General features: G+C 35.9%; 1 protein-coding gene across 1 annotated transcript; it reads right to left on the bottom strand.

The window, feature by feature from the left end:
- Window positions 1-485: 485 nt before the first annotated feature.
- Window positions 486-9,396, bottom strand: cep68 (centrosomal protein 68). The gene is made up of 7 exons (XM_073835037.1): window positions 9,205-9,396; window positions 7,553-7,935; window positions 3,742-5,130; window positions 3,533-3,655; window positions 2,270-2,366; window positions 1,625-1,753; window positions 486-1,453 (listed from the first exon to the last, which is right to left on the bottom strand). Exons 2-7 carry the CDS (start codon window positions 7,886-7,888, stop codon window positions 1,440-1,442), a joined length of 2,088 nt encoding a protein of 695 aa, XP_073691138.1. The 5' UTR covers window positions 7,889-7,935; window positions 9,205-9,396; the 3' UTR covers window positions 486-1,439.
- Between the last annotated feature and the right edge of the window lie 2,630 nt (window positions 9,397-12,026).

Below are 12,026 nucleotides of genomic sequence, written 5' to 3'. Positions count from 1 at the left end.
ATATTAATATTATTTACACGCTACTATAGTATTAATTGATCATTTGAATCGGCTTTTATATTTTTGCATTTCTAGTTTTCATTCCAATTTTAGTGTAAATTGTAATAATTTTGTGCTTGTCAATTTTTGCAGATTTCAAATATTATATATTTTCAAATTTTTAAGTTTTGAAAATTTAATCTGTATTTTATTTCAGATTTTTTTTAGCCAAAATTAATTTAGTTTTAGCCTTAGTCAATTATAATTAATTTTATTTTTAGATGCTTTTTTTTTTTTTTTTTTTTAGAAAACTTTCTAATCGCCTGAGTTAATTGAGGGCCTATTTTAATGTATGTGATTCTGTATGCATAATGGTAATACTTGAGTAGATTGTGCATAAATATAATTGAGTAATTTTGCAATTAATGAAGTGTCCATATCAAAACTTGAACACAAAAAAACAACAACAAAAAATTAACCTATTAATCAAAAAAATGAGAAAACTATCAAAAATGAGATTGTTTATTGTTAAAAATGTTTTTTTTTTTTTGGTCAATGCAAAAACAGTTGTACATGAATTTGTGATCTCTGCAGCTTAAGTTCTCCAAAAAGTTTTTTGTTTGCTTTTATATTCATTCAACTGAATTCACAAAATGCATAATGCTACACTACTATTACATTATTGCATTATTGGATAGTTCACCTAAAATGTAAAATTCTGTCATTATTTACTCATGTCATTCAAAGCTTTCTTTCTTTTGCGGAACATGCAAACTACGTTGGTAACTAATCAACGCTGGAGCCCACTGACTTTCATTGAAAAAAACCCACTTCTCACTTCCCATTTCTCAAAATATCTTTTTTGAAATGACATGAGGGTGAGTAAATGATGACACAGTTAAAATGTTTGGGTGAAACACACAATAAACACACAATAAATCAAAATGTTTTTCATTTTAAAAGTATGAATGTTCACCGAACAATGTTCATATATTAATAACACCATTAATCACACTAATTATCAGTCAAAAAATACAACATATCTTTGAGGCATGGGTTACTCAGAAGGGAAACTAAAGCTGCAGGGATGCTAATGAAGGCTGGACTGCTTTCCATTAAAACTTAATAGGGTAATAACCTGAGATCACAATCGCAATTGGCACCATGTCTGTGCACCTCTTCAGTCAAACAGTATTACAAACTTAAGCCATCACAGGACATTTTTGAGTTATAAAAAAATGACAAGCTGGTGTGTAAAAATGAAAAGTGAAAAATTCATCACATATGTTGTGACAGATAACACAAGCTTGTGATAACAGCATATAACACCACTCATGATACAGTAAATGTGTTAAACATGTAAAACAAACGCAAAAAAGTGAATGGTGACATATGAGTCAAGTAAGAAGTGTTTTTTTTTATCCTTGATGCCTTCCCAGATTCCTAATCAGTCTCAGGATTCAGGAAACTGCTTCTGTGGAGAAAAAAAGTGAAACTACTTTATGACTGCATTTTTAATCAAAAGAGGCTACGTCAAGATGACACATGGTGAATAGATTTTACATCACAATGATGACAATTCAGTCATCTATTTCTAGAGCTCTAACCTTGTGATGACACTAGAGGGCACTAAACATAAATTTACCTGATGCTTCCTCAGATCTGGGGTCAGTGAGGCAGTCCATGGCTGACAGAATAGAGGAGAAAAGATACTCCGAATGAGTTTCCAGTGTGTGAGACTGCCTCTCTATCAGCTCCAGTGTGTCTTTTAGAACTGAGGAATCAAGAAAAACAGTAATAGCAGCAGTTTCAGAACAACTAGACAAGTAGCGTGTTGACTAAAACAATGCTTGATGTTTATTCAAGAATGAAGCATGCTAGGCAACAGCACGGCTCCACTAAGTTAAGCATGCGTGGCCGCATTCTCCAAGCAGAGCGTTTCCTGTTTCTGTCCGATGTTACTCGGAGTATTGGGTTACACTGCACAACATGTCCAAAACTTAGAAGCACTATAGATACTTGTAGAAGTGTATCAAGCCAAACTGATCAAAAAACAAACAGGGCATTATAGTGCTTTGGAAGATAGGAAGATCTAATGTTTCATCAAATTTAAAATTTAATTTCGTCACTTCACAGTTCTGGAGCCACTACTGAGGGTTCAGTAACAAAATGGAGCTTTTCGCTTTCATTCAAAGTAGTCGTGGTTATTTAATATTCAGTACAGCAGCTGAATGGTAGAGAGATTTTTTTTAATGATATTTTCTAGTTTGATAAAGATAGTAAGACTCACATGGAGAGGCTGAATTCATACAATGCAAAAGCATCTCTCCGGTCTGCAGAACATCCTCTGTGAGGGGCTTATGAGCCTGAACTTCTTCCTGAAAACTCTGAAAAATATGACGCAGTTATGTACTTTTTGAATGAACTTCTTTTGTAATAATATTTTTACATTTCTTTTTGTTGCATGAGATGCATGTGTGAAATGTTAGGGTCGGGAAGATTTTTTTTAAATGTTTTTGAAGGAAAAAACATCTATTATGTATATTGTGAAATATTATTACAATTTAAATTAACTGTTTTCAATTGAAATATACAGTTGAGGTCAAAAGTTTACATACACCTTGCAGAATCTGCAAAATGTTAATTATTTTACCAAAATAAGAGGGATCATAGAAAGTTGTGAATGGAGATGTGTATATTTTTCTTATTTGGCCTAAATATAAGTACTGCCCTTCAGAAGCTACAAATTTACCCTGATCTTACTGCATCGTTTTTTCCTTCAGGAGAATCAGTGAACGTTTAAGCCTTTTGTAATAGTTAAATATGAGTCCCTCAGTTGTCCCCAGTGTGAAAAGATAGATCTCAAAATCATACAGTCATTGTTGGAAAGGGTTAAAATACACAAAAAAAGCTGAAAAAACTAAATTTTGTGGGACCTGAAGAATTTTTCTGAAGAACAGCGGGCACTGTTCAGGACAAACAGGGAACTTATGAACAACTTTCATTAAACAAAAAAAAAACAGCTGTGGATCATTCATGTAACAACATAGTATTAAGAATCAAGTGTATGTTAACTTTTGAACAGGGTAATTTTTTATAAATTCAACTATTATTTTCTCTTGTGGACTATATGTAAACATCTTTTATGTGAAATATTTAGGTCAGTACTAAATAAAAAACAACATGCATTTTGTGTGATCCCTCTTATTTTGCAGATTCTGCAAAGTGTACATAAACTTTTGACCTCAACTGTATTTTAAAATGTAATTCATTACTGTGATGGCAAACCTAAACTTTCAGCAGCCACAGTGTTTAGTGTCACATGATCCTTCAGATCATGTCATCAGTATCAATGTTGAAAACAGTTGTGCTGCTTAATTTTTTTGTGAAAACTAGAACATTTTTTCAGGATACTTTGGTGAACTGAAAGTTCAGAAGAACAGCATGTATTAAAAATATAAATCGTTTGTAGCATTATAAATGCATTTATGGTCATTTTTGATACATTTCATCTTACCGACCACAACTTCAAATGGTACTGTACTTTACAAACCTTGTAATCAGCCAGTGAGGCTTTGACGCTCTCCAAGTCAACCATGGGAGGAGAAAGAACCTCTACTTTCTCTACCACCGTGTGCAGCCACTGAACCAGCTTTTCTAGGTTCAAGCAAAATGCCTGTTGAGAAAGAATACAACAGTTCTCCTATATGATCAGGACTCTCATCTTAGGACTTCACGATCACAACAAAAACATCTACTCACCTGTATGTGCTGCATTAGTGACTCCTTGGTCTCATTTTCATTCTGGTCTGTTTGTATTGTTCTCTGAAGCGCTGACATTGACAATCCACTCAGTTGATCCATAACAGCTTCCACCTCCCTCAGGTTCCTCCTATTCACGTTTTGGCTAATCATTTGGAGTCTGAAACCAGGCTCTTTTGCACTCTCGTGTGTAAGAGGAACTTCAGAGCAAGATCTCCCTTCCGCTTCATCATCTTCAGCACTCTTTTCTTCCATCAACGATCCCTGCATTCCCACTTGGGCTGTTGGTGATCTGACTGAGGTAAAATCGCTCTCTGGGGATTCCCGGCTGGTGATGACTGTTTGGCTCATCTGGTCACTAATGTCCCTCAGCTGCTGTGAAAGCACCTGAAGTTCTTGTAGCCGATCTGGTAGGCGAAGAAACTCTTCGTCCAACTCGTCCCATGAATCAGGACAAGGAAGAATGTGTGTTGAACTAATGAAAGTGGGGACAGGTCTGAATGTCGAGAAGATGCCAAATTTACGATAATGGCTCACTGGCTTTCCTTCGCAGTCCAGACTCTCAACTGACAAGCCAGCTTGGTCTAGTGAGGAGTACAGGCTATTGGACATGATGCCATCTAAGGACTTAGAATGTGATTTGTTTAGAGCACAAAACTCAGTCAACCTTTGAGCTGTTCCTGGGCTACACCGTTCCTGTCGAGTCCCTGTATAGGACAGGTCTAAACAGGACAGAGTGGAAGAGCGGTCCAATTCAATGCCTGAGTCTTGCAACAATGGATCGGTTCGCAGGAGAAGATCCGCCTCTGATGAACCCCATGAACCAGCCATGTTGGGTCTCAGAGGGTACGTGTAGTCTAGAAGCTCCTGGTACTCCTTTTCAGGATCCCAACTGGGGGATTTGCGGTTTGGAGAGGGTGGAATAGAGTTGGGAATGGCACAGGCCCAATAGTTGGCCTGATAAGGTGACATGTGTTTGAACCCATGTTGATAGTTCTTACTGTAAGAATGAGAATCAGAGGAATCTCTTCCTCTGTCCATCATCTCACCTGTTCTTGTTTTTACCTTTCTTGTGAAATGAGACGTATGACTGGACGAATGAGAAGTGCTTCTAGGAGTGGATGTCCACTTAGGCCCTGGGGGTGCTGTGAGGCTCAAAGAAGCTGAAGGGGGACTGGACAGACTGCGTTTGGCAGCTGAAGAGTTAAAAATAGGGTCCTTGTCACATGACCACAGTCTGAGGTCTGAAATGTTCATGGAGGTATCCAGGTCTTGTCTAGATAATGGTGGGGAGGATTTATAATATGGAGAATCTTCTGGAACACTTCTGAATGACTTTGTAGACAGACTTTTGTCCTTTTCTTTTGGGGAATCTGCTTTGTAACTGATCTGAGGAAAAACAGACAAAAAGAGGAAATGGTTAATGGGATTGTGGGATACAGACTAAAACATGATCGGGAGCCCTTGGCTCCTATAATTAAAGGATTAGTTCACTCCTGAATTACGATTTCCTAAAAATGTACTCACTCCATGTCATCCAAGATGTTCATGTCTTACTTTCTTCAGTCAAAAAAAAAATTAAGGTTTTTGAGGAAAACATTCCAGGATTTTTCTTCATATAGTATTTCTTTTAACCACAAATGCTTGTCTTGCACTAGCTCTGCGATGCGTATGCGGGTCTTCACGTTGGAAAAAAAAGGTAAGGTAAAACTCCATCTCATTTTCTCCTACAACTTCGAAATCGTCCGACATCGTTGTTGTTGTGACCTTTCCGATGTGATTACATAATGCAAAGTCAAGCTAGTGCAAGACAAGCATTAGTGGTTAAAAAGTATATAAATTTTTTTTTTTTTTTAGAAAATGACGTTTCACTAGGTAAGACCCTTATTCCTTTGCTGCGATCATATAGATCCCTTTGAAGCTCTACTGAAACTGCAATTTGGACCTTCAACCCATTGGCTCCCATTAAAGTCATCCCATTAAATGGAAAAAAAACCTGGAATGTTTTCCTCAAAAACCTTAATTTCTTTTTGACTGAAAAAGGAAAGACAGGGGTCAGTATCAGATTTTAATTGTGAAATGAACTAATAAATATAATATATAAATAAATTATATATATATACAAATAATCAACGTCTAACCTGATGAAAAAAAAATAATGTTAACCATGTTATATTTCATCTGCAGCAACATCATGAACATTTATAATGATACATTTGGTCATTAACTAATAAATGCATCATTATGCAAACAAATAAGCAGAGTTCTCAATAGGGCAGGAAACTAAATTAAACAAAATGTGGATGATGTAAACTGTGACAAGATGATTGACAGGGCAGTTTAAACAGTAACAGGATGCATGTAACAGTAACAGAGCATCCGTTAAAGACGCAGCTATTACGAAGTAGTATGTTCCAAAGCTTGCCTACATACTTAAAAATCTGCACTTTTTCTTCACAAAAAGAGTACATACTTTTAGGGCACAGTCTGCAAACTGGGACACAGCACAGGGCTCGAAATTGCGACCGTTTTTGTCACATATGCTCCCAAAATTTAATCTGCACGACCTCAAATTATATTTGGGAGCATTTTGATGATAACTCAGCGGCAGAGTTGCACTCACGCAGGGGCGTAATTTTCACTGGGGACACATTTTTCAAAATCCCGTTTGTGTCCTCCCACTTTTGTTAAAGTAATCTCTTGTATTGTAGAATGCATGCTCAGCACCGCCGAGTCTCGCGCGATCGTTAAAACGAAACCAAAAGTAAAACCCGCACACCATTCAAAAGCAATTTTAATACCCCACGTTTAGAGAGCGACGACTCAATGCGCGAAAATTAGGCTACATAATATCGAAGCTGTTATTAAATATTAGTATGTGGGCTATAATAAGTTGTGTAGTTGTCTATAGCTCTGTATAATGCTTGAAAGATTCGGTCTCTATTTGCACTTTGAATATTGAAAGGGTAGCCTACTTTGATTATGGCTGCATTTATTGTCTACACGACTAAGAAAGAACTGTGTCGTTTATTTTTTGTTATTTATAATATATTTTGTTATTTATATAGGTTGTTTAAAAATGCAGTGGTTGTTTCTAATTTAAATGACTGTACCTATAATAGAGAAAATAAACATCTTGTTCATGTACTCATATTTTCATTCATTCTTGTCCCTTGCTTAAGGCGTAAAATAAATATATAAGAAAGGCTTTCAGAATCAGCCCATTTGCTTGTAAAACATCGGCAATCAAAATGAAGAACCATGAAGAATCAATATCAGTGCATTACTAAAAAAGAAACTGGGTGCTCCTAAATTTTTTTATGGTGCTCCTAACTTTTTGAAGTTGGGAACACCAGTGCTACCATGTGCCCTGCAGCACATGTCTTATTATCAACGTTGAAAACAGTGTTGCTTAATATTTTTATGGAAACCGTAATACATTTTAATTTCAGGATTTTTGATGAATAGAGAATTTTTGAATTCCTTTCGAATCAGACAGAAGAATTGGTTGTGTCCATGGCTCAGATAGGGAGTCAGTTGTGGCTCAGTAACAGCTCTGAACGATTAATTAACTAATTAATCTGATTCGAACTGCTAACTCACAAGCAAGTTCAAAATACTCATGCATCACACTGGTTCTGTAGAGTCAGTTGTTTGCAAATCAGACACCACTCAGCTCACTGCTGTGTGCAGGAAACACTGGCTTGATTTGTAAATCATTGTTACAAATATTCTGCAACCATTTAAATCATTTTTTCTTTTTTTTAAAATTCAACGCAGCTCACTAAAACTTGTTTCATTAGATTCTTACCCTCTCTGAGTCTTCATGTGTAGATGCGTTCTTCAGGATGGGCGCCTGCCATTGAGTGGAGATCAGTGGTTTTCTCATGACATAGAGGCTTTTGTCCGTCATGTACCTGGAAACAGGTGCCATAGTGACCGTCTTTTTGCAGCCACTCCTCTCTTTGTCTGAGTCCTTGGCCTCCTGGACATTTGCAGGCCTTGTCCTATCAACTGCCCTGTGGCCAGGGGGTCTAGTTTGACCGCTGCGAATGAACTCCGGGATCCTGGTCTTCCACCTCCCATAGCTCTTGTTCTCCATTTGCGAGGAGGTGTCTGATAAGGCCTTGTCAACTTGGAGAGCCATAGCAACACATCCAGATTCTGTGGTTCCTCATTTGGCCAGAGCGACAGCTAAAAGGTCATAACCACACTGTGTATTAAACACTGCTCGAATCGCCACACAGGAAGGCTCTGTGATAAGTGTGATGCAGGGCTTACTTACACTATTAGGTTTACTTCTGTTCTGGATAAGCAGTCTCATTAAAGCTACATGTTCAGGCTTGCCTGAAATTCATGAATGCTCTTTGTCCATCCCTAACTACAAAACTAGTAATACTAACAGATTTAATCTATGACTAAATAACAAACTTTAAAAAAAAAGATAAATTATTACATTTAATTATAAAAACTGAATTTAATTGTAAGCATGATTATATGTCAGATGAACACTGATAAATCCAACAGCATGCAGACAAAGCAGTTTCTTGTATTTCTCTGGGGAATACTAGACTGGATCTGTTTTTTGATTGGCTGATGTGCCTGGTTTCCATGGCGACTGACAGAAAATGGCATGTCATGAGAGGTGATCACGTGGGGACATTTAAATCATAGCCTGCCAGCAAACAAAGACAATTATGTGTCTTTACCACTGAACTCTCACAGAGTTCCTTTTAATTTTAATATGACACTTGTTGACACACAGCTGGTCAGTTCTCATAATTGTTACTGACAGGTTGAAGAGCTATATCTATATGTATGAATTTGTTTACTATGTATTGTAGACAAAAGAAGCAAAACAAATTCTAATATGTTGTTTGTGGACATAAAAGCCAGCCAAGTTGTTCTGAGACTGATCCTTGTGCTAAAATGGCACTAGATCAATTCAAGCAGTGGGAATCCTATAGAAATTCTATAGGCTTGATTGACAGTTACCATGACAACCTGGTCATCAAACAAATGCCTGAAGAAGGCATTATACATTTCCTCTGAGAAACCGTAGACCACTACATATATAAATGTAGACTAATAAAGAAAATATTGTATGTCTTTAACATAAGCAGTACATTTCACTATTCTAGGATTTAATAATGCAAGAAAAGCTTAAATTTAACACAAAGGTATTCAGAAACAAAAACAAGAATGACAAACATGCACATCATGGATTACGTAGCCTATAGGAAAGCTATTTATAGTGAATAACTTTTCTGTACGGAAAATGTTTTAAAATTATTCTGACAGATTAAATGGCTTTGACACACAGAGTGATTAATGCTAAACTATTATGTATCAACCAGGAATATGAATCTGTCATACAGCAGCTTCACCTCTGTCGACATCACTTTCACTTGCCTTTCGTGGCTGAACTTCCTGCATAATTGATATTAAACTGTATTTACGTACCGTTTTTGGCTAGGAAGATATCTCGGCAGCTCCACGAACTACGTTCTTATCATTTAGAGATATAATACGATAAATAAAACACTGCTGCTGTGGAATCCTAGCGGTAGAGGAAACGGTTCATAACACAGAGGCGGGTCAAGCAGCGCAAGACTGTCGCTACCAGCCAATAGCGACATAAAACTGCGACCTAAAGTTCAGTCACACCGACTTAAGTTTCAGATTAATACGCATGCGCGTTATAATATGGCGTAATTTACCAGTTATTTGGGGGGAAACACTGGATGAGATCATGTTTAATGAAGTTTTTCCATTCAGTTCACCATTCAGTCACGTAACTGCTGCTGAAATAGCGATTTGTCACGTCTTGCCTGTTACATTTCTCAGCGCTGGTCATAAATGACCAATCACGATCGTTTGTGATTATAGAATGAGAAGCTAAAAATAATGTATTGAAATTGTTGTGAGTGATTTCAGTTTACGTAGCCTACTAGATTTAAATACTTGAAATTATATTACAGATTACACGTTGATTAAAGATATAAATCATTACACGTTTAGTGTACAAAAGTCTCCACTGAGGAAAAAAAAAACAGTGGTTTAATAGCCTCTAAGCGCCTCCTGGAGGACAATCCCTTTGTCCACACAGAAAACAGTAATATCATTAGTTATCGAAATATAATTATCCATGCCAAATGCAGAAATATACACTACCAGTCAAAGGTTTCTGAACAGTAAAGCACAGCAAAACAGTAATATTTTGAAATACTTTTACTATTTTAAGTAGCTGTTTTCTATTTGAATATATTTTAAAATGTAATTGTTGTTGAAAACTGCTGAGTACATTTTTTTAAGTTTCTTTGATGAATAGACAGTTCAGAAGAACAACATTTATCTGAAAATAAAAACCTTTTGTAACATTATAAATGCCTTTATCATCACCTTTGATCAATTGAAAAGCATCCTTGCTAAATAAAAGTATTTTTTAGCCTTTTAAAATTAAACTGACTCCAAGCTTTTGAATGGTATAGTGTATAATGTTACAAAAGCATTTTATTTCAGATAAATGCTGATCTTTGGATCTTTTTATTCATCAAAGAATCCTGAAAAAATGTAGTCAACTGTTTTAAATATTGATCATGAGTAATAATAATAAATGTTTCTTAAACAGCAAATCAGCATATTAGAATGATTTCTGAAGGATCATGTGACACTGAACACTGGAATAATGATGCTGAAAATATAGCTTTGATCACAGGAATAAATTACATTTTTAAATATTTAAAAATCGAAAACAGTTATTTTAAATAGTAAAAATATATCAGAATTTTACTGTTTTTGTTGTAAAAATCTCATTGTTCAAAAACTGTTGGCTGGTAGTAGGGTGACCATATTCTGAGAATCCAAAAAGAGGACATAGAAGATAAATGATACATAAAATGCTTAAATAAGAATTGCCTTGTAAAACATTTTTTTTTTTTCCAATTTGTCTGTGAAACTACATTTGCGTTTCGGCATGTTAGTGACACACAGCTCTTGCAGCGCAGTTCCTCTTTGTATTGTTTTGACAATTGGGTCTTTCACGTCATCAGACAGGTACCCAGGGCTGGACTGGGGTTAAAATTCGGCCCTGGACAAATTCAGCCCATCCGGCCCACAAGTTCCACATGAAAGTTTTCTTGGGTTTCCTGGTGAAAAAACCCCCAGCTAAATCCAGCCTGTGCTGGTTGGGTGGTTTTAGCTGGTCAGCAGGCTGGTTTTAGAAGGGTTTTGACCACTTTTCCAGCTTGGCCAGGCTGGTCTTAGCTGGTCAGGCTCGGAAACCACCAACTAAAAGACCAGCTAAAACCAGCTACTTCCAGCCTAAACTGGCCAACCAACCAAGGCTGGTTTAAGCTGTTTATTTCAGCAGGGTTATAGGGTCTTTAATTGGAGTACATGAATGAATAAAACAGGATTTAAACAAATAATGATAATACTGCTGAATTCAAATGCAACAAACTTAATTACATTTTTGTCACAGAGAAATGCATGCAGTAAAGCACTGATTTTGAGCTAGAATGCAGGAAATTTTTTGCTAATAAATTATGTAATAAAAAAACATTCATTAATAAAAATCATCACCCTCATGTCGTTCTAAAACTGTATGGCTTAATTTCTTCTGTGGAACACAAAAGATATTTTGTATAATGTAACCAAACATATTTGGTTACCCTTGATTTCTACTCTATAGACAAAAAAGTTTTGAATTTCTCCTTTGTTACACAGAAGAAAAAAGTTCATACAGGATTGAAATTATTGAAATTACATGATGTTGAGTAAATGATGACAATTTTTATTTTTGGGTAAACTGTCCCTTTAAGAACTTTATTATGTATAGTAAACACCTAATTTATATAAGACCCATATTTTATTCTTTAATTAGGCTCTTATTGAATTAACATTTTACTCCAATTAAAACGAATTACAACTAAAAATTAAAAGAAATTATTGATTAGAATATTAGTAGTAAGACGGTGGTCACAAGAAAACATTAGTTATATGGTTTTTAAAATTAAATAGTAATTATAAACTATGAAATTTGTAATAATTTTGTTTTGACAGTAATTATTTATTGGCATTTTCCACTTTACTTCATCATGCAGTATCCAGTGTCGTGGCTGTTTTTAGCCAGCCCAGCAGAACTTACAGATCCTTTAATGTTCTCATATCACATGACTGTATTACAATTCTGTGTGTTATCTGAATGGATCAAGCAACTTACACTGTTTATCACTGTACATCTTGTCAGAAGCACAGCGCGCGTTCGTCAGCACTGTGCGGGT

This window comes from Garra rufa, chromosome 2, assembly GCF_049309525.1.
Source record: "Garra rufa chromosome 2, GarRuf1.0, whole genome shotgun sequence".
Taxonomy (NCBI): domain Eukaryota; kingdom Metazoa; phylum Chordata; class Actinopteri; order Cypriniformes; family Cyprinidae; genus Garra; species Garra rufa.
The sequence above is the reverse complement of the archived record's forward strand: the minus strand, read 5'-3'. Positions and strand labels throughout refer to the sequence as shown.